The 24,288-nt window shown below is 41.1% G+C and overlaps 1 protein-coding gene across 1 annotated transcript in view; it reads right to left on the bottom strand.

Annotated features, from left to right (window-relative positions):
- LOC115088194 (L-gulonolactone oxidase-like) overlaps window positions 1–24,288 on the bottom strand; it is a 350,872-nt gene that overhangs the window by 259,109 nt on the left and 67,475 nt on the right. Inside the window, exons 2-3 of the mRNA XM_029596219.1 lie at window positions 7,332–7,433; window positions 5,698–5,823 (exon numbers count right to left, since the gene is read on the bottom strand). Coding sequence (XP_029452079.1) covers window positions 5,698–5,823; window positions 7,332–7,433 — 228 coding nt within the window. The remainder of the gene's footprint in view (window positions 1–5,697; window positions 5,824–7,331; window positions 7,434–24,288) is intronic.

The following is a 24,288-nucleotide window of genomic DNA, read 5'->3' as shown; positions in this document are numbered from 1 at the left end:
TGGCACTGGTAACCCCTGTGACATAGTAAGTTCAAAGGCTATCGGCGCCATTTTGAATACTGGCAGCCGACGGCGTGAGTGCAGGAGATGGCTCCCGGACCCCTCCCTGGACCACCAGGGAGTTTTGGTAAGTCTTGGGGGGTCAGGAGGGTAGGGGGTTGTAGTTAATTAAATTTTAGCCGGGAAATGAATAAGAATGAACGCATGAACGTATCGGGGGCCCCCCTTGCTGAATGCAACATATCTGCTCCCCCATGAATACAAATATTGAATGCAACGTATGCGGTCCCTCTGCTCATCCCTAATAGGTATTACTAGTAGGATTAGAATCTGTTTTCACTGTTATGTAGACCTAGAATGTATTAATAGCAACTAAATTAGATAGGAACCTCTATGGTATCCTTGAAAATGCATAACTATTAAAAAATTTGTATACGCTGTGATGTTGAATTAGAAAGGTAAATGCTAACACAAAGCACATGATCGCTAACCATAAATATGAATGCTAATTCTGTAAACCATTGCGATCTTCTTTTGGAATGACAGTATATAAAATGCCTAAATAAATACATAAATAAATAAATATATGTATTTTACCTTGGTATGTATTGTTAATAGATACCTAGACTATGGGGAATACTATTGTGAAACCAGTGCCAAAATCAATGACCTGTAGTGAACTATTAGTTAACTCTCTAAACTACTTGCAGAAGCCAGCAAAGCTTTTTCAGTGCCATAATCCCAGCACTAGGGATGTGCAGAGCAAAATTTTATGTTCATATTTTTTATGTCCGAAAGGGGGTCCCACTTGCGGCCAATATGGACATAAAAAAAATCCAATGAGTTGGGTATATGTACATATGTGCAAAAAAAAAATTTAAACCCCCTCACCCTCCTTAATCCCCCCCCCAGACTTACCACAACTCCCTGGTGATCGAGCGAGGAGTGAGGACGTCATTTCTGCAATCCTTGGCGAGAAGCATGTGACGTCGGTGGCACATCGAGTGACGCGGCGTCACGTGATTCCCGGCTCATTCGCGCCGGACGGCTCGTTCGGCCCAAAAAGAACTTTTGGCCAGCTTGGGGGGGCCTCCTGACCCCCCCAAGCTGGCCAAAAGTTCTTTTTGGGCCGAACGAGCCGTCCGGCGCGAACGAGCCGGGAATCACGTGACGCCGGGAATCACGTGGCGCCGCGTCACTCAGACGCGACGTCACGTGATTCCCGGCTGGCCAAAAAGAACTTTTGGCCAGCTTGGGGGGAGGCCCCCCCCAAGCTGGCCAAAAGTTCTTTTTGGGCCGAACGAGCCGTCCGGCGCGAACTTGCCGGGAATCACGTGATGTCGGCGTCACGTGATTCCCGGCTCGTTCGCGCCGGACGGCTCGTTCGGCCCAAAAAGAACTTTTGGCCAGCTTGGGGGGGCCTCCTGACCCCCCCAAGCTGGCCAAAAGTTCTTTTTGGGCCGAACGAGCCGTCCGGCGCGAACGAGCCGGGAATCACGTGACGCCGGCGTCACTCGACGTGCCGCCGACGTCACATACTTCTCGCCAAGGATTGCAGAAATGGCGTCCTCACTCCTCGCTCCATCACCAGGGAGTTGTGGTAAGTCGGGGGGGGGGGGATTAAGGAGGGTGAGGGGGTTTATATTTTTATTTTGGCTCAACAATTGCGATTTCCCACATATCGAACATATCTATGTTCGATATGTGGGAAATCCGATTGTTTATGTCGAATCAATTTTTTAAGTAAAAAAAAAATATGAGTTGCGTTTTACTAATGCGGTCAATCCGAATGCACACCCCTACCCAGCACTGTACAAGGCCTGCGACTTCAATACTTGGAGGGTTTAAGTACCTTTAATCATTTGCAGGTGCACAAAAGAAAATCAGTTCCTTCAAGGTGTGTAACTAGCCACTTCAGAAGCTAAAGAGAGAATATCTAATGCAATAACAATAAAAAATATTACAAACATTTTATAAGGCTTCTTTAAGGGAAAATTAATATGGGGTTTCTAACTTGTTAAGAGTGTAACTGATGTGATTCTCAGCGACAGAGCTGTAGATGAAAATTGCAGCAGAATTAGGCCCACGTGAAACATTACACAAAATGTCTCAAGATGTTCTGAAGTTTCCCGCACTTTCTGGTTACCTCTTAGTCATATTTTGAAACTAACAAACTTTCTGTAATGAAAAAGCCAATTTTCTTTTTTGTTCCAAACAGAATGAACCAAAGAGAACCCACATTTTGGTTTCGGGAAATTTGTGTGTGCAGTTCATAGCTACGCACAAATCAGAAGTTGTACACACAAATATATCCAAGATCCGTGGTCCATTAGCAGCACTGAAACCTTACAGTTGCTACCAAAGACCGTGAATGGGCCCTATGTGATGTGTGCTAGGCTTTATGTCTGGCTCATGCTCAGGATGTATGAAGAATAAGATTAAAGTTAATGATGTGCAGACCAAAGATATTCATTGTGTTTCAGTGGGGATTTTTGTTTGTTTTCATTTCATTCTCTTTTTTTTTTTTTTCTTCATTTTAGGAAGATTGTGTATTCAGGGTGCTATTTACTAAACTGCGATATGGGTATTATACGTGAAGAACAGCATTTAACATGCAATAAATGCTGTTTATCATGCAATATACCCATATCGCAGCAATATTGTGCGTTATTTTGGACTAAAACACACCTCTATAAATGCGGCTGGCCCAAGCCACATAATTTTCACAACTATACTGCTATAAATGGAAAGCTGTAGCTAACTGTTCCCTAGGGCATCATAGTGTCCTGATGCTTATGGGGCAGCTATTTAAAGGGCCCTGTGGCTTGAAATTTTAAGTCCTAATTTTATTTCATTTAAATCTACATTAGATATGTTTTATCATGTACTTATTTTATTAATTTTATCTTATGCTCTTATTAATTTTACATACATTGTATTTTATGATTTGTTTGTATGATCTATCCTTTTAATTGATTGTAAACCAGTCATGATAGAATAACTGAATGATGGTATACAAAATGTTCTAAATATATAAATAAAAACATAAAAATAAATAGCCCCCCTCCCCCCCGGGTTTTACAGGCAGAGCTTGAACAACCTCAGGTCCCTGGGCAAGGGAAAACATAGGCTGGTCTAAAAAGTGCCAAAAATTCCCCTGGAGATAACAAAGGGAAAAATAAGTAGTAATGAAATGGAATACCTCTTACAGACATACAACACTGCTTTACTCTTGATAGCTCTGTCCTCGCCATAGCACCATTCACCCTTAGCAAGTTTCCCTGAAGTTACCTGTTTGGAACCCTGAAACACTTCCAGTATTGTACATAACAGTAACATACAGTAACATACAGTTAATTATTATATGTAAATCTGCACACAGTTTTGATTTGCTGTTTTGTTTTTTAATCCTCATCAACAACAACAGACAACCTGACTAAATACAGAAAACAGCTAGCCTACTATAAACAAGTAATTCTCAATGCTAAAAAAACAATATTATAGCACTAAGAGAAATACGCAAACAATCCACAAACCCTGTTCACCATAGTAAAAAATCTCACAACTGACAAAAATGACAATTCACAGAAACTACCAATAACCAAATGTAATGAAATAGCTACCTTCTTTAATGACAAAATCACGAATCTAAAAGCAAAAATCCCTAGAATAAATAAACAAAAAATTAACATGCAAAAAAGAGATGTTAAACAATGGGAAGCATTCGATGAAATATCCAAAATTGAAGTTGAATCAATGCTAAAAAAAAAAAACTAAACCCAGCCCCACATGCACAAGACACAATTCCAACTACAGATTTGAAAAAAGTAGCCAACGTAGTCTCTCCAACTCTAACAAAAATCATTAACCTATTACTAAAAGAAGGAAACATGCCAGACTCACTAAAAGGAGCAATAGTAAAACCATTTCTAAAGAAAAAAAACAGCGACCATCTAGTCATGAGCAATTATAGACCAGTATCAAACCTGCCCTTAGTTGCAAAGTTAATAGAAAAAGCCATACAAAAACAATTAACAAAACACTTAGAGAACAACAATATACTTTACCCATCACAACATGGCTTCCGCAAAATCTTTAGCACTGAAACACTACTACTTGCACTAACAGACAACATCATGAGAGGGTTTGACAGCGGTAAACAGTACATTTTAGTAATGCTTGACCTTTCAGCGGCATTCGACACAGTTAACCATGACATTTTGATAAATAGATTAGAAGAAATAGGACTAAGCAACTTGACAATCAAATGGTTTAAATCATACCTAAATAACAGATACTTCCAAGTACAAATCAAAGAAGTAATGTCAGAGAAAATAAACCTTCAAACAGGAGTTCCACAGGGATCTGCCCTATCCGCCACATTGTTCAATATATACATGCTGCCGTTATGTCACCTACTAGCAGGTTTAGGAATTTCGCACTACATCTACGCCGATGATATTCAGTTAATACTCCCAATTGACAACATAATGAAAAACCACTAAACATAGCAAACATGTACCTAGATATAATAAAACAACTTCTAAACCAAATGGAACTAGTGATCAATATAGATAAAACCAATTTCTTACACCTAGAACGAAAAAACATAATGATCATCCAGAACCCAATTACACTCAACAACAACCAAAAAATACATCTAGCTGAGAAAGTAAGAAACCTGGGAGTGATAATCGACCCAGAATTAAGTATGAAACAACATATATCTCAGAAGATTAAAACCACTACTAACGCCCACCAACTTCCGATCAGTCTTACAAGCCTTAATCTTTTCCAGTACCAATTATTGTAATGCCCTCCTACTGGGCCTGCCATATACCACAATAAGACCATTACAGATTCTACAAAACTCAGCGGCAAGAATTTTAACTGGGAAAAGTAAAAAAGAACATATCACTGAAACCTTAATAGAATTACACTGGTTACCCATTGAACAAAGAATACATTACAAAACTGTATGCACCATTCATAAATTAATACATGACGAAAAAGCAGAGTGGCTGAACACAGCCCTCCGCTTACATACCCCCCACAGAAATCTAAGGTCAGCAAACAAAGCACTGCTAACTATTCCGTCAGTCAAAACAGCCAGATTAACACAAGTAAGGGACAGGGCCCTATCCCTAGCAGGACCGATAATATGGAACACCATGCCGGTAGAAATCAGATTGGAAAGAGACATCAAAACATTCAGAAACAATTTAAAAACATGGCTATTTAAGCAAGCATACCACAAAGAGAATCAAGAGTAGAACCCAGGGAACTGTTAGGTGCGGTCAAGCAAACACCCACACAAACACATTCCTTTCTTCTTAAAGTGTGTCTTCTCTCCTATATTCTAATTTCTTCCTTTATCTTAAACAACAAAGAACTAAAGTTAAATAACACCAAACTTTTAGCAGAGTTAGAAAAACTAGACATGACTTTAACACTCACCAAATAGTATTTATTATGATATAATGTTACAGTATTTTTGATGGCACCTGTTTAAGAGTTAGAATTCTAGACACTTTATTCAACATAGTTTTTGTGCCTTATTGTGAACCGTTGTGATGGCACCCGCTTAACGATGGTATAGAAAAGATTTTAAATAAATAAAATAATAGGAGTTAGTCCCATGGACATCAAACAGCATGGAACTCATGCATATCAACTTTCTGGAGATCTAGAACCTACCTTGAGGATTTTGTTCATTTTATTCATGTCGATCATGAAGTCATCAGTGCAGGCAATATCAGAAGGAGAATGGCCACCTCCTACCACCTTTACTCTCTTACTTCTTTGTCTGGCCAAATCTAGAATCTGTAAAGACATTATATTCTTTTTGAAAAATATCTCTTCTATGCTTTCAATATTTACCATTATATTATCATTTGGAAGGAGGCAGGAGAGTGGGTCTCATGCAGTAGTACTGAATAAGAAGGGAATATTACTGTGACCTAACCATCCTGGGTAAAACTCTCCAAACTAACAGGGTCCTAACGCCCTTGATAACGCCAAAACGCAGGCGATAAATACCGCATTGCGAAATGTGTATACAAATTTAAAATTAGTATTTGAGTGGGAGGAGTTTGGGTGGAGTAAATGGAAATTGGTTACCATGGCATGCAATAAAGTAATGCACACTGTAACGGAATTTCACTACACCTTTTTTCTGTGCATTATCGGCCGAAACAGTATTTATTGCAAATGCCAGTTCAAGAGGGGAGAGAGAGAGGGAAGGAGAGAGAGAGAAAAAGAGAAAGAGAGAGCCTCTGTGGATGAACTCATGGTAAGGTTTGTGGGGTGAGTTGGGTTTTGGGGAGGCAGATTTGTACCATGTTCTCTCTATCTTCTTTCACCTTTCATCAGTCCAAATCACATTACATCTTCACTGATGGTAACTGTGCTGTTCGTACGCATGACAGTGCATGTAAAACTGCCCCCCCCCAAAACCCAACTCACCCCACAAACCTCACCCCAAGTTACTAGTGCCCTGTCTTACAGTGGTATAAACAGATATAAGTGAGCCTCCACAGAGGTGCTCTCTCTCTCTCTCTCTCACAGCCCAAAATGAATAAAAAAAAGCAGTAGTGGTATATATGTGACCATTTGTAGATTTACTACAGTATTTTATAACATGTGTATGATTATATGAGTGTTTTATAAAATACACGTATCTTTACCCTGCAACATACACGCATATGTAGGCTTTGAAACCATGTATATCAATGCATTGAATGTATGTACTTTAGCCACTTATTTTATGCCCCTGATGTCACCCAGATTATGCCAGATAACTAGCAGGTCTAAAAATATGCAAGTAAGTTGAAAATGTACGCACATAAATGCCTTAAAATAGCAACTTACATGCGTAACTCTTGGCCCTAACTGGGAACGTGTGTAGACTGCCCTTTTTTACATGTGTATATGTGTGTGCTGCTGAATATATGGGCCAAGTTAACTGGATAAGTTTATCTAGCTAACTAGTTGAGTCACACAGTGGCTGAAAATGGACCTCTGAATTACTATTTAACAATTTGGGGAACTGGAAGTGAGAAGACTAAGTCTGAGAAAACTTAATGAAATATTGCAAATGCCTGCTATATTTTATCTTGTTATACTTATTAACAATTGACATGAAAATATATTTTTAATGTAAACGGTTTTCTGTTATAATATTCTGATACCCAGACTTTTGACATTTTGTCTTGTGAATTATTTTCTAACATCTCAAGTTTAAATATGAACAGTAAATAAATTCTCTATTAAGTGGTAAATATTTATCTCAATAGTTCATTTATATTACTAGACTCCTGTATCTTACTTACCTCCTTCACTTCCTCTGCAGATGTTGGTTGAAAATATAATTCAGGCTGAGAGCCATATGTTTGAGCCCAGTTCTGGAACCTGAAGCCTGAATGACCTAGAACCTATGTAAAAAAAATAAAATAAAATAAAACAAAACAGATAACTTAAGAACATAAGAATAGCCATGTGGGTCAAACCAAGGTCCATTGAGCCTAGCATCCTGTCTGACAGTGCCCAATACAGGTTGCCAGTTCCTGGTAAATCCCATAAAGTAGATCTAATTCCTGTTATTCACTCCTAGGGATAGCAATAACTTTCTTTAGTCTACTTGGCTAATAATGTATTATGTACTTTCCCTCCAGGAACTTGTCCAAACTGCTTTTAAACTCTACTGTGTTAGTAGTTGCTTTGATTATGACCTCTGACAACAGATTTCACAGCTTGTTAATGCACTGAGTGAAAAAGTACTTTCTATTATTTATTTTGAATCTGTTGGTTGTTAATATCAGGGAGTATCCCCTTGTTTTAGTATTATTTGAAAGGGTAAATAACTATTTAACCATTCCACCACATTCATGATTAAATACATTTCTATCATGTCCCTCCCTTCTCAGCAGTCTCTTTTCCAAGCTGAAGAGCCCTAGCCTGTGTAGCCTCCCATCATAGGAGAGATGTTCCATCCCCTTTATTATTTTTGTCACTCTCTTCTGTACCTTTTCTAATTCTGCTGTGTCTTTCTTGAGATCAGAAGACCAGAACTGCACATAGTACTCAAGGCATGGCATGGTTGCACCATGGCTCAAAACAGAGGCAATATGATATTATCCATTTTATTCTCCATTCCTTCACAGATCATTCCTAACTAACATTCTATTTGTTTTTTTGACCACTGCTATACACTGAGCCAAGGATTCTGACATATTGTCCACAAGGACTCCAAGGTCCTTTTACCGGGTAGTGATTAACAAAATAGAACCCAGCATCATATATCTGTAGTTGGGATTATGTTTCCCTAAGTGCATGACTTTGACTTTTCCACATTAAATTTCATCTGCCATTCAGTTTCCCAGTCTCTTAGTCTCACAAGGAATTTTTGCACTTCCTCACAATCCTGTATTGTTTTAACAAATTTGAATAATTCTGTGTCATCTGCAAATTTGACCATCTCACTTGTTGTTCCCTTTCCAGATCATTTATGAATATGTTAAACTACATAGGTCATAGTTCCAATCCCTGAACATTTCTGGCCTTTCAAGCAGTCACCAATCAACAACAGAATACTACCTCCCATCCCATGGTTTTGTAATTTCCTGAGGAGACTCTCACAGGGGACTTTGTCAAATGCCTTCTGAAAATCCAAATACTCTATAGCAGGGGTCGGGAACCCATGGCTCGCGAGCCAGATATGGCTCTTTTGAGGGCTGCATCTGGCTCGCAGACAAGTGTCGCCACACTTTCCCGCTGACCCAGCTGCTCCCCGGTCCTCCTCCGCCCGGGCTTAAAATGCTGTCAGCCCAGGCGGAACGCGGCAGGACAGCTGGAGTCAGCGGCACCGGCGTGCTCTCTTTTTCCTGCCCCCCCCCCCCCTGCGGCCCGGAAGAGGAAGTGGAGCGTATCGGGTGCCTGCGCGGCAAGAAGAGGCCACGCTAGTGCGCTTGGCATCGGCCCGAAGAAAAGTAGACTGCAGCGCGGCTCGGAGGAAAATGAAGAACTTCAACCGCGGCCGATGGGACGCCGCCTCCGCGAGGGCTGAAAATGAAGAGCTTAGCGTTGGGAGGAGGCTGCTGCTGCCGCGAGTTCCCGGGGTGGGGGAGAGAGAGAGTGAATGAGCGAGCAAGCATGTGTTTGCTCGCTCATTCACTCTCTCTCACCCCGGGAACTCGCGGCAGCAGTAGCCTCCTCCCAACGCTAACCTCTTCATTTTCAGCCCTCGCGGAGGCGGCGTCCCATCGGCCGCGGTTGAAGTTCTTCATTTTCCTCCGAGCCGCGCTGCAGTCTTCTTTTCTTCGGGCCGATGCCGAGCGCACTAGCGTGGCCTCTTCTTGCCGCGCAGGCACCCGATACGCTCCACTTCCTCTTCCGGGCCGCGGGGGGGGGGGCCTGTGTGAGTGAGTGGGTGTGTGTGTGTGAGAGAGAGATTGCATGTATGTGAATGATTGAGAGCCTGTATATGTGAAAGAGAGTATGTCTGTGATTGAGAGCCTGCCTGTGTGAGAGAGAGAGCAAGAATGTAAGTTTACCATTGGGAACCTGTATGTGTAAGTTTGTGATTGAAAACCTGTTTGTGTGAAAGAGTATGTGTGTATGATTGAGATCCTTTGTGTGTGAGAGAAATCATGTGAATGTATGATTAAGAGCCTGTGTGTATAAGTAAGAGAGAGATCATGTGTGTCTGTGTGTGATTGAGAGCTGGTTTAGGTGATGGAGCATGTGAGTATGTGATTGAGAGCCTGTGTTTAAATGAGAGAGAGAGACCATGTGTGTCTTATGTATGATTGAGAGCTGATTTAGGTGAGGGAGCATGTGAGTATGTGATTGAGAGCCTTTGTTTAAATGAGAGAGAGAGATCATGTGTGTCTGTGTGTGATTGAGAGCTGGTTTAGGTGATGGAGCATGTGAGTATGTGATTGAGAGCCTGTGTTTAAATGAGAGAGAGAGACCATGTGTGTCTTATGTATGATTGAGAGCTGATTTAGGTGAGGGAGCATGTGAGTATGTGATTGAGAGCCTTTGTTTAAATGAGAGAGAGAGATCATGTGTGTCTGTGTGTGATTGAGAGCTGGTTTAGGTGATGGAGCATGTGAGTATGTGATTGAGAGCCTGTGTTTAAATGAGAGAGAGAGACCATGTGTGTCTGTGTGTGATTGAGAGCTGATTTAGGTGAGGGAGCATGTGAGTATGTGATTGAGAGCCTGTGTGTAAATGAGAGAAAGAGAGGACATGTTTGTAAGCATGTAAATGAGAGTCTGTGTGTGAGAGAAAAAGACAGCATGTATTTATGTGATTGAAAGCCTGTGTGTCTGTGTGTAAGCGTGAAAAGATAGACAGCATGTGTGTAAATGCATAATTAAGAGCCTATATAAGTGAGAGAGAAAAAACATGTGTATATGTGAGTACTGAGAGCATGTGTGTATAGGTGTGTCATTGAGAGCCAGTGTGAGAGAGAGCGCTGGTATGTGACTGAGAGAGGAGAAAGTTCCAAGCAAACCACCCCGCCTCCTGCTAATTCAGAACAATCTCAGGACACTTGGATATCAAACGTTCCCAGGTATGCAGAGCAAAAAAATTTTTGTATCCTTATTATTTTTCATTACTGGGTCTTTGTGTCTGCTATTTTGAAATATTTTGTTGGTATCTGGAAATGTTTTATATGAGTTTTTAATTGTTGGATATTCCACCCATCAGCTGTTTCGAAATATGTTCTTTTTGTTAGTACAGTTTTACTGCTGATGATTTTATATTTCTTGATTTGTTTTATAAGGATGGCTGATGTTTCTTTTTTCCTTTGTTACACTGCATACAGAGACTCTGGCTTGTTGCAGTTTCCAATTCAGTTTTTTCTGCATGCTTCTTGTTCTGCGTTTTGGTCTCTTTATTCTATGTTAGGTGAGGGACAGCACGTGATTCAGGTGAGGTTTTCTGCTGGCATGTAGTTTCTGTGTAGGACTCTATAGCAGCCTGACTTGGTCCGTTTTCCTAATAGGAGATGTATTTGTGTCTTAAGGCCTGGTGTAATATTTTCAGAGACTTATGGTACTTTAAAAGTGTGATCTTACATAAAATGCACACATTTACTTGTATTTAGTTTTAAACATATTGTATGGCTCTCACGGAATTACATTTTAAAATATTTGGCGTTTATGGCTCTCTCAGCCAAAAAGGTTCCTGACCCCTGCTCTATAGCAACTGGCTTATCTACATTTTTTTACACTTTCAAAAAACTCTAAAAGATTGGTAAGACACGACTTCTCCTTACTAAAATCATGTTGACTGTTCCCCATTAAGCTAGTGATTTTGTTTTTAAGAATGACTTCTCAATTGCCCAGTACAGATGTCAGACTCACTAGTCTATAGCTTCCTAGATCACTCCTGAAGTCCTTTTTAAAAGTCGGTATCACATTGGCCACCTTCCTGTCTTCTGCAAAACAGACAATACTTATTCATTTTTATTGTGCTCCATAAATCTTAAGATGGCATACAATCACAGATAAAAACAGTAACGCCTATCTTATCTGACTGCTGCCCCTTTCTATTATCATACCACAGACCCTACTTGATCTCCAGCTTTACCCTCCTTTCTTCTCTACTAAAGATCATGTGGTTGTTCCATGTTTTCTTGTAGTCCTATGCTGTTTTTGTCTTCACCACTTTCATTGGAAAAATGGTCTATGCTTGCATGTTATTTTCTGAGAAGAATATATATCTTTACATTCCTTTTGAGTCCACCCCCTTTTGGATTTTTGGTATAGGACTTCCTTGCTAAAAATTCTTGCCTCTTTTGCATTATTTACATTTTAATCTTTCTACCAAATCCCTTCCCTATACTATTCACTGTGCTATAGATATTTATGTCAGGGACAAAAGTTCCACAGTGCTTTTTGTGTTTACTTGCATAACTGTTTTTTATAGAATTTTTTCCTTTTTAAAAGTTGCAGGCTTTACGTAGAAAATACTGTATTCATCCAGAAATGGAATCAAATCCTAAACAAATGCTCTTTGGATCTCCAACTTTTAATTATTGAACAAGTGAAGTGAAGATAACAGCAAATCAGATCAAAGCAGAGTTAGATGAATTATTGAATAATGTGCACATGCAGTCCTCTACTGAAGATTATTTGAAGGCGTTCCAGCTCTCCATGGTGTCATTTAGTGAGGAGCTCAAAAACTTAAATACAGCAAATTATTGTGTGATGAACTAGGTTACAAACATGGACTAGTTTATCCTTGGATGAATCCATCACACAGATGTGTTAAATCTACTTTTGATTCCTCCTCAGAAGATTGCTTTAGCGAGTAATTTGAGTCTAATTCCACCAACTTTTTAGGGTCCTGCCATTCACAGTGGGCATAATTTCAACAGGGGTCAGTGGAAACAGGCCTGAGACAAGAACATTTAACAACCAAATCTCACATATGCTCATGTCTTTTCACCCATTCTCAACTTCGAAGGAATCTTCAGTGATAAACGTATCCAATAAGTTTCTATTAGCAGATCAGGTATTGTTGGAGAAGTTGCTGTCATTTGTTACTTGTCATTTTGATCCCTTTCAAATGAAGGTATATTTGTATAAATTAATATGACTGCTACAATTAAAACTATTTTTTTGCTAATTCTCATTTAAACAATGTAACAGTTCTATAGTCATGCAGTTTCTAAATGGCTTACACCTGGCCCTATAGATTCAGTCATTCATACTTTTTATGACTAGGTTTGTAGCGACTTGCACAAAATAGTGACTAGAACAATCTCCCACCAGAACTCCCACCAGAACTCAGATCAGTGCAATGCTCATCTACATTTAAAAAAAGACTCAAGACTTGGTTATTCAACCAAGCTTTCCCATAACAGCAACCTGCGGAATCATCCCTGCCAATGATCCTTTCGGTGGTAATCCACTTGAGAGCTATTTAGATCATCTATAGAACTCACGTAAACTTTGGCAGTCGAAGATCATAACCTAGTCTTATAATTATCAACTGTTTATTTAACCTACATTAGGCACAGTATCTTTTACTTATGCCTACATTAGGCAATGTATCTTTTACTTGTTAACCCCATATATACTTATCCAAGTTATATCGACCTGTTCATTGTAAGACATTTACTTGTCAATGTTACTGTTAAAATGTAAACAGAATTGATCAGTAATTCTGTTATTGGAAAGTCGGTATATAAAAATGCTAAATAAAATAAATAAATAAACAATGAAAGTGACTCAGAATTTCATGAAGGCAAAAATATTTGCTCTTATAGAGCTATGTTAAGATACCAGTGTCATGATTAAATCAACTTACAAAGGGGGTGTGACGTGTTAGTGGCACTTGACAATGAAAGTTATAAATCAAAGGTTCTATGTCAACTCTCAGGTAAAGATTTCTATCTACCATTGTCTATCGATTCTATGAGGGATCTTCAATATGAAATAGAGGTGGAGGTTAATTCAGCCTTACAGTTAAGCTGCATTATATTTGAAAAAAACTACATTTTTAAAGATATAACAACCCAAACATTTATTACATATGTACATTCTTCACAAAATTCATAAAACTTTGAATAACCCTCTGTGTCAACCCATTATTTTAGCTATGGATTCTTTATTGGAGCCCCTTTCAGTTTTTGTAGATACATTTCTGAGGCCATTCCCTATGGTGTTGAAGAAATAATCTAGTCCATTTGAGAACTTGTGCCTAGTTACCCGTATCCCTATACACTAATGTACCTCAACATGGGGCATACAAGTTGTAAAGAAGGTGTTACAGACTCAGATTTGCCCTATATGTGTCCCTACTTAATTTATTTGTAAACTGAGTTAGCTTTGAAATATTATATTTTGTTTTCAAAAGACAATTTTTCCAACAGATCAAAGACACTGTTATGAGGGACATAGAAAGATTTGAAGATCATTTTTTAGCCTCCTGTCCTTTTTGCCAGCATATCGCTTTATGGCAGCATTTTATTGACGCGGGAATAATGCATGCGACAGATTATGAGTGTCCATCACAATCAACAAGGCAGTTTTCAATCATGAATGCAGACTTTATTCAAGAGCTTCTAATCAGCACAATTCAAAATAGTTGGCAGAGACGTGAGTCCCCTGACACAGACCTGTGTTTTGCCTGGAGGCTGCGACTGGAGGGCCTGAAGGGCAAACATCTCAAGCTTTTACAAAGCATTCATGTTACTTGACAAGGAAGCTCTTATGTTGTACCCTGTGGGTGAAACTCGGGCTCGTGTTGGGGGACTTGCCGCTCTGCCAACTATTTTCAATGTGCTGATTTGAAGCTCTTCAATAACGACTGCATTCATGCTTGAAAACTGCCTCGTTGACTGTGGAGGACACTCATAACCTGTTGCATGTATTATTCCTGTGTCTTTGACTTCTTGGATGTGTGATTCCCTACTCCCCAACATTATATTGACAACATCCTTTTACTTTGGATAGGAGGGCCAGCTCTGTTAATGGCTGTGATTGTAATTATCATTAAGGGCCGGATTTTAAAAGGGTTATGCACATAAGGTACGTGCGTAACTCTTTTAAAACCCCCCTGCGCACGCCTGGGATGCGCTGAAGTCCCGGGGCTTGCAAAAAGGGGCGGTCGGGGGCATGGCCAGGGGGTGTGGTTTTGGATCAGGGGCATGTTCGGGGGCATGTGGGCGGTACGGGGGCGTGGCCAAGTGCCCCGACACAGCGGCCTGTGTCGGGGCCTGCTGCGCCGGCGCGCATAAGTTACTACTGCCCGGAGGCAGTAGTAACTTTTCAGATAAAGGAAGGGGGGGGGGGGTCTAGATAGGGCCAGGGGGGTGGGTTAGGTAGGGGAAGGGAGGGGAAGGTGCAGGGGGGTGGAGGGAACGGGCAGCGTGTGCAGGGCTCGGCGCGCGCAAGTTGCACAAATGTGCACCCCCTTGCGCGCGCTGACCCCGGATTTTATAAGATACGCACGTATAAGATTTTATACGCACGTATAAGATTTTATAAGATACGCACGTATAAGATACGCACGTATAAGATACGCGCGTATCTTCTAAAATCCAGCATACTTTTGTTCGCACCTGATGCGCGAACAAAAGTACACGCGCTGTGTTTTAAAATGTACCCCTTTTTGAACAAACATTCAGCTACCCATAGGTACAACCAACTCAGCTTTCCAAACAAAGCAATCCCACTCTAGGATACCCTTTTCTAAACTAAATGCATCACCCTCCATCAGAAACTCAGAATTAACGATTTAAGTGACTGAGCAGCCAAGTTTTCAACAGCTTTCAAGAGGACGAATAATTGGAAATAGTTCATAATGTTGTGGACAGTGCGTTCCATAGAAAATGATCCACACTAAGAAAAATCAAGCCCTGATCTTTTCTTTCTTAATGATCTTAGTATGGAATCTCTGTTCTCTAATCTAATTTATTGGCAAGATCTTAATGATCTTGTCAGTGTGTAACAACTAATCTTCTTTCCCAGATATGATGGTCCCCATGAAAGACTGGATATAAAAATCTTAAAATACATTTGTGTTGTCACGGCTTTCAAAAATGGTGAGGCACTATGCAAATGATGGCTCCCAGCTGAGAAGTGTTGCTGCATTGAATGAGCTAAATATGTTGGGAGAAAACCCACAGGTAGTTACAATTGAAGGCTCATGGTGTCATAGTTCAGTAAAGGTTGGCTCTGACTAAGCTAGAAGCTCAAAGGAGCAGGAGGAAACTACAGGGACAATAAAGAGAACAAAAGAAGACAGTTCTGGGAAAAGATGTGCTGACTGAATTCATAAGACATCTTTAAGGCCCTGGGTCTGGCTTTCAAGGCATCGAGAGGCATCTGTCCAAGATCTCAAAGATCTAGGCAAGAAGCCCTTCTAAAGGATCTGCCGTTCAAAGAAATGAGACTGATGAAAATAAGAAAGAAATCATTCAAAGGCATAATACTCCAACTCTGGAATTTGATCTCAATAGAGAAGAGACAGAAAATGAATTTGCATGCATGGAGGAGTAGCCTAGTGGTTAGAGCACTGGGCTGATAACACTGAAAGGCAGGGCTCAAAACCCACTCTTCCTTCTTGCAACCTTGTGCAAGAAGGAAGTGCAAGAAGGACCTCTATTAAGTAGAAACAGCAAGGATAACTTTGAAAACTATTCATGGTATAGCATTTATAAGTGGAAGTGTGGCATCTTACTCTAATATTTTATAAACTATTTGGTAGAAGCTGCACAGTTTTATAAAAGGCCACGTACTTCTACTTGGAGAGCACACATATAGGGGCGGATTTTCAGAGCCCTGCTCGCGTAAATCCGCCCAAAACCGGGCGGATTTACGCGAGCAGGGCCCTGCGCGCCGGGAAGCCTATTTTACATAGGCCTCCCGGCGCGCGCAGAGCCCCGTGACTCGCGTAAGTCCCGGGGTTCTCGGAGGGGGGCGTGTCGGGGGCGGGCCCGGTCGTCGCGGCGTTTCGGGGGCGTGTCGGCAGCGTTTTGGGGGTGGGTACGGGGGCGTGGGTACGGCCCGGGGGCGTGGCTGTGCCCTCCATACCCGCCCCCAGGTCGCGGCCCGGCGCGCAGGAGGCCCGCTGGCGCGTGGGGATTTACGCCTCCCTCCGGGAGGCGTAAATCCCCCGACAAAGGTAAGGGGGGGGTTTAGACAGGGCCGGGCGGGTGGGTTAGGTAGGGGAAGGGAGGGGAAGGTGAGGGGAGGGCAAGGGAAAGTTCCCTCCGAGGCCGCTCCGATTTCGGAGCGACCTTGGAGGGAACGGGGTAGGCTGCGCGGCTCGGCGCGCGCCGGCTATACAAAATTCATAGCCTTGCGCGCGCCGATCCAGGATTTTAGTGGATACGCGCGGCTCCGCGCGTATCTACTAAAATCCAGCGTACTTTTGTTTGCGCCTGGAGCGCAAACAAAAGTAGGCTATTCGCGCGCCTTTTAAAATCCGCCCCATACTGTTTATCTCAGTACTTGCCAAGATTTACAATATGAGGAAAGTGTGTATGTCATCTATTTTATAAACATAGGTGCATATAGTTTACATGAGAAAAAATATACCATATATGCATAAAATCCTGATTTATACACAGAAGCAGGTATATTTTAAGATATGCGCATATACTTGAAATCATCAGTTTGCGAATACCTCCACCAATTCATCCTGTCCATCTCCAGGTTACCAAGCCCCTTCTAGTGCTTCACCGTAAACCTCCCCCCAGTTCACCCAGACTGAAATCCAGGAATAGCAGACAATTGACAAGTCTGATTTCAATTGTGCTTTTTAATTAGCAGGTTTATAATTACATGAATAAGTTGCCTAATATATATATGTAAATCTTTTATAAAATAGCAACTTCTGTGCCTACTCTTAGCCCCATCCTGTATCGCTCCCTAGACCGCCCCATTTTTGTGCAGATAAATGTGTGCATGAAACTAAAAATACATGCATACTTTAAATGTTTATAAAATAGCATTGTTTTGCAAATACAGGTACCTACGTGCATATTTGCTAATTTTCTACATGAAACCCCTTTGAAAACTTACTCTGAAAGGTTTTAATGATGCACATTTGACAAACTTTTCCATTGGAAAGAAATCAGTAGAACTAGGAAATCATGAAATAAAACTCTAGGGAGGATGACTCAGAGTGGAGGAGTAGCCTAGTGGTTCGAGTTGCAGCCTATGAACCAGGAGACCAGGGTTCAAGTCCCACTGTTGCTCCTTGTGACCTTGGGCAAGTCACTTTACCCTCTATTGCATCAGGTACAAACTTAGATTGTAAGCCCTGTGGGGATAGGGAAATACCTCCAGTACCTGAATGTAATCTGCTTTGAAGCACTGAAAAAAGTGCAAAAAAGCAAAATATAAATCTCTAAATAAGCCAACATATTTCTTCACAGAGAGGGTGGTAGATGCCTGGAATGCTCCTTCTGGAGGATATGGTGAAGACAAAAATAGTGAAAGAATTCAAAGGGGCATGGGATAAACACTGTGGATCCCTAAAGGCTAGAGGATGGAAATGAAGAAAAGAGTGCATGGGGGTAATTTGCTGGTGCAGCAGTTACTATCTTTGACCAATAAGCCTTCTTACTGTTGATGCAACTCCATCATTGCTCTCTGCTTCAATGGCAGGAGGGAAAGGGGAATTGGATTCAAACAGCAACCAACAAGGACCCTGACTTTTATGGTTTGGAAACGTGCTAAGTATGGGGTAACCTGCACAGTGCTGCAGATGCTACCATAAGTTTGCTGGGCAGACTGGATGGACCATTTGGTCCTTTTCTGCCGTCATTTCTATGTTTCTATGTTAATATGTAAGCCCTCTGGGGAGAGGGAAATACCTATAGTACCTGAATGAAAAACTAAATAAAATTAAATAACATAGAACTAGCAGGCTTTCTGCAAAGGCCTTAAAAATCAATCTCTTTGCAGGAATTAATTGGCACAAGTCACCAGGAAAAAACAACTAGCCACAAATCCTCCTACTCTAGACATAAGAAATCTAATTGAGTTTATAGAGCTTATCTTCTAGGGATGTAACCCTATAAACCTCTCTAGGCTGCACTGTCCCACTATTATTTATAAAGGCCTATAAATGTCACTTATGCACCAATTTATAATGTACCAGCATCAAAAATATCCTTCCATGTCCAAGGATCTGACACTTACTGTCAGTTCCCCATGGATGCTATTGTATTCTATGTCAAACTACTTTTAGATACATTGAGGTCATTATTCAAAGAGGTTTATACAGATAAGTTTTGAGTTATTTTTGGACAAACCCTGAGGTTTGAATATCTGGCCCTCAGTTAGCCATATGATTTAGCTGGCAAAGTCTGGTCAGGCCAAAGAGCTGTCCTAAAATTAGCCAGTTTGTCAGCTAACTTTAAGATAGCAACTGCACTTATGAATATACCTCCAAAGTTAGCTGGATACGTTTATCAGCCTAATTTTGCTATCCAGACTGTGTTTGAATATGGACCTCAAAAGTTATGTGAGTAGGTATATCTGGATAATTTTATTCAAATATATTCAGTAGGATGTTTTTTTTCACTGAATAATTCCAGAAACCTTATCTGACTTCCAGCCAGATAAGTTATCTGTTCTCTGATTTTCTGAATATTAGCCACATACAGTAGTTTTCATTAATCTTTGTTGGTAAGCTGTCTGTACATTAATTGCTAACTGGGAACTGATTGTAATTCACTGCAGATAATCATATGGCTATTTATGATTCCCCTTAATCAAGGCTGCTTCTATTTTATTTGCCCTTGGGAAGGTGGACCCTCAATTTGAAATCAAATTCAATAGATTGGGAGGGGGTGGTGAGAGACTGGATGGCCAAAAAGAGAGTACCTGCATTTTTTTTTCACTTCAGCTCCTAATTGTGCTTGCCCCCTACAGCAAAAGGGATAGTTCACATAGAGACAATGATTTTTCTTTGGAATAAAAAGGGTATCCCTATCATCCTGTGTGTGTGCAGCAGCCGAACAGAGACAGATGCACAGCAGCATTCAGAGTACACCCAGTAAAAGTGAAGCAGACAAAATGAGTGTGTTCCAGTCCCTGAAAGCCCAGTGGGGTCCTGCTGGGACTGTATATGCAGACACAGCAGAAAAACAACTACAGTAGTCAGTGTGCGATAAAAACATCTTATATCCACACTGAGGAAAGCACTGTCTGTGTGCCTGTAATAACAGTGTGGATGACATAGAAATAACTGGCAAAGGTAAGGGCGGGAGTAGACCGGGCTAAGGATCAAGTAAGGTCTGTGGAGACACAGTAAAGAGGGATAACTGTCCTTATCTGCCAACAACTATTGCACTTTGTTCTTACCTTCTGTTGAATTTAATGGAACAAGAAGGGGGTCTGATGGCATTAATTGTACTGTATTCAGACAACTATAGTCAGAAGAACATTGGTGGTGACCACATAGGTGGTGCCAGCTAGGGAGTGCCCCAGACTCAGAGGGGACTGCTAGTGATTTCTACTATACTGGAGTAGTGCTACTGAATGCAGCACAACAGCAAGACAGGAACATAGGTTGAATTCTAGCTTATATCAATAAAGACATTTTTTTCTGAAAATTGTTTGTGAAATAAGTTGATGATTTCCATCCAATTCCCAGTGAACAGATGTACACATCACAAAAAAAAAAAAAACCCGCACCATCACATTCTAGCTATATTTATCATTCTTTTTGATAGTCATAGCTGAGATAGCGAAGCAGTTCCTATGTCAAAGATACCCCAATCCCAGAGGGCAAACAAATCCACACATCTCTAGTACTAAGACATACAATTATAGAAAGCAGATGGGGCACATATATCCACATTTAACGGTGTCACAAAGAAAAATATTTCTTGATTTTCATTTTTATCTCTGATACATTGTGAGTAAAAGAGAGAACCAACAGTCTCAGCTGATACAGGGTCAGATGGACACACACACTCTGACTTTAATTAATTTGCTTACAAAGCAGAAGTAATATATTGCCAGATTTTTGCAATATGAATAGCAGCAGTGGGAACAACATAAAAATATTCTCAGAAAAACTCTGAGAAAAAAAGAAGTGAGAGGAACAGGATTTGGAGTATCCACAGCTCTTAGAATGGCCTTGGATGACGGTTTTTTCTTAGAAAAGTGGTTTAGAAACATGTATAAATAAAAAATAAAAGCATAAATAAAATAAATAGTGCTTCCCCTTAGGCCAACTCATTTCCAAAACCATCCTTATGGTTGAAAGAACTAGGATCATCAGGGGTGGGTGAACAAAATCTAAGTATGTAAGACATGAAATACTTGTAAAGAAATGGGAAAAAAGGGCAATATCTGGAAGGCCATGTACACTAATACAGGATAAAAAGTCCCAGATCTAGAAGCAGTCATGGAAGAAGCTGATTTATATGTAGTGACTGTCATGGAGATGTGATATACAGAAAAGCATGACTGGGATATAGTTATATCGGGCTGCAATCCATTCAGGAAGGCCCGGATAGGAAGGATGGGAGGAAGAGTGGCACTATATATAAAAAATAATATTAACACAACAAAATTGCAGGCCTTACGAAGTAAGGAAAAGGCACTGTGGATAAAAACGGAAACAAGGAATAGAATGTCTCCATCGCAGACAGAAGAAATGGATAGAGATTTAATGACAGATATTCACAAAATTGCTATGAAAGGGGAAGTGCTATTGCTAAGGGTTTTTAATCTGCTGGATGTTGATTGGGAATCTTGGCTGCGGTGTCTTCCAAAAGCAGGGAGATCCTGGATTCTCTGCAAGGAGAATTGTTTTGTCAACTGGTAATGGAACTCACACAGAAGGGGTTGATACTGGATAAGGTACTTACCAATGGGGACAGTATCTCTGATGTACTGGACGATTATTTGGGATCCAATGATCACCGGATAATGTGATTCAATATTAGAGCACAGGAGATGAAAGTTCATTTAAAGGCGAGGGTTCTAGATTTCAAGAAAACTATGTTTGTAAAAATGGAGGAGTTCCTCAAGAAGTCGATAGCTAAATGGGAAAATCTAGGGGAAGCAGAAGAACAATGCGCAGAACTTAAAGGAGATATTATAAGGGAAACTAAACTTTTTGTTAAGAAAGAAGAAAAAGTGGCCACTCTAATTTTCTAAAGAAGTAGTTGAAAAAGTAAGGGAGATAAGGTTAGTGTTGCATTTGCCACCCACAGAGGCCCTCGAGCGGCTCACTTACATCCCGACGCTGCCAGTGAAGCCGCGGCCCAAGTGCTGCTGATGCCTGCTGTCATGTAGCAGGGAGCCACTGGCTTGGAAGGAGCCACGATGTTGCCATGCTGCCACTCCCATGAGGCGCTGACTTTGCTGTCCTGCTTCCTGCAACTCTGGAAAGCCACTGCCAGCACTGCCTTCATTCTCATGGCTTGATTCGCCACCGCTGATGTTCCATTTCTTGCAGTGCTTCCCTAGGTGTGCGCATCTCTATTCAGAATTTAAAGGACCCATGACTGGAAAAATCCTGTGGCCCTCTTTAATAATGTCATTGCCTCGTTATGTCTTCAGTCCTATAAAAGGACTTCTCAGTCAGTCCAGCTTTGCCTTTGTAAGAATCTTCATGGTCATTAGTGGTGTCCTCGTCCTTCAAGGTCTTCCATGGTCATGCATTTGTGATAATGGACTTCATGTTCTGGTTACCTTGTTCTTCATGTTTCTGGTCTCCTTGTTCTTCGTTGGATCACTAGCAACATTAATGTCTTCTGTTCTTCATTCCATGCTCCTGGGCTCTCATTCCTAGTCCTCATCCAAGTCTTCACATTGTCCAAGTCTTCAGTCATGTCTGGATGTTCCAGTCCTCATTTCCAAATTCTGCCTTCCAGCTCCTCTCTTGTCCTACCTCTAGGCATGTTAGCGTCATGGTCTGTGACCAGCCCACGGGTTGTGTAGGGTGCCTCCTGGGGCAAAGCCTGTCTCCAGGTCCATCTTCGCTGGGTCAAGTTCTCGGAGTCCATCGTTATTTTAGAGTTCTAAGTTCCAAGTCAAGTTCCAGGTTCCTAGTCATATTCTGGTCTTGTGGAGCTTGTCCAGACACTGCATCACCTTTTTCCTCATCCCAAGCCATGTTCCTCATTCCAAGTTATATCCTGGCTCCCATCCTCATCCTCATCCGAGTCTCAGTTGAGAGTTATTCCCACTGTGGTATGTGACCAGCCCACTGGTTTTGTAGGGTGTGCAGCGGGACAGCATGGTCCGCAACCAACCCTTGGGCTGTGTAGGGTGCACTGTGGCACAGAGCTCACTGAACTTGAGCCTGAACCTGAGTCTTCATCCATGTTCCAAGTCATCAGTGCCTTTGTCATGTCATCATTGCCAAGAGTCTTCTGAGTCAAGTCCAAGTCTTCATCATATCTTGTCTTGTGTCCTCAGCCTTCATCTATCCTGACACACAAGCCATTCCCAAGTGGCAGGTCCAAAAGGGCTTTTGAGTGGCTGGAGGGCTATCCCAGAAACATGCATTGCATTGTTGGATCTCACTCTGTGCATGCAGGTTCAGAGGAGGCCTGATTGAGCTACATTCCAAGTCCAATCTATGTTCCAAGTCCAGCCTATACCTGGATAAGCTTGTCTCCTGCGGTGCATACCTTGGAGCCTCGCTCTGAGGATTGTGCCATGGTCCAAGGGCTCACTTTCTCAAGCAAGCAACCACATCCCCATGCTCGCAACAAACAAAGGATGGTGGTAAATGGAGTTTTCTCTGAGGAGGGGGTTGTTACTAGCATTGTGCCTCAGAGATCAGTCCTCGGACTGGTTCTTTTCAACAGTTTCATGAGTGATATAGTGGAAAAATTATCGGGAAATGTTTGTCTTTTTGCTGATGATACCAAAATCTGCAACACAAAGGTTTCCATGCACAGGAGGCAAGCCTCTTTCAATGTAGAAAAAGTTCTAGAATAAGGGGTCATGGGATGAGAGTGAAAGGGGGTAGACTTGGGAGTAAAATTAGGAGATATTTCTTTACAGAGAGTAGTGGATGCATGGAACAACCTCCCAATGGAAGTGATGAAGAAAAATGGCATCTACATTCAAGAAAGCATGGGATAAGTAACAAGAATCTCTGAAGGATTGATGGGAATTATAAAGCTAATTAGTTGGGCAGATGGGCAGGACTAGACAGGCCATACAGCCTTTTTCTATCATCATGCTTCTATGTTTCTAAGTCTCAATTTGTCTTACGCAGCAAATTTGTCCCAGCAGTTGAGCGAACGAAAATCAATCAATTTGACACTGACAGAACTCATTAAGAAACAAACGAATATCAGGGTCTTTCTATTCCTTTCTTTGGTGAGATGGGAAGTAAGGAGTCATCAGTCTCTTTGCAGTAAAGGTAACACCTCTATCCCATTGGCTATTTTTGATATAGACTTTTTAAAGGCTTTGCTCCTTGCAGCTTTACTCAATTAAAGTTACTCCATCCTCAATTAATTCTATCTATAAATCACCTGGAGTAGTTATTTCCAATTATTTATTCATTTTATTTCATTTGATATTCTTAATTTCCCTAAAATTAGCACAAGGCTTTAGGCCTAACTCAAAACCTCTTATTTGTTTTTTGTATCTCTGTCTTTATTAGATTGTAAGCTCCAAGGAGCAGGGACTGCAGTGTTTCCATTTAAAGGCTGTGTATGCCTCATATTGCTATACCCATAATAACAGCTCTAGAAAGCACAGCACCCTCTTGCTCATGTATTCATTCATCCAAGTAATGTATGGGAGGATATGAGCGAGGTCATTAGTCATA

This window comes from Rhinatrema bivittatum, chromosome 3 (assembly GCF_901001135.1).
Source record: "Rhinatrema bivittatum chromosome 3, aRhiBiv1.1, whole genome shotgun sequence".
Lineage (NCBI taxonomy): Eukaryota > Metazoa > Chordata > Amphibia > Gymnophiona > Rhinatrematidae > Rhinatrema > Rhinatrema bivittatum.
This window is presented reverse-complemented; position numbering and strand designations above follow the sequence as displayed.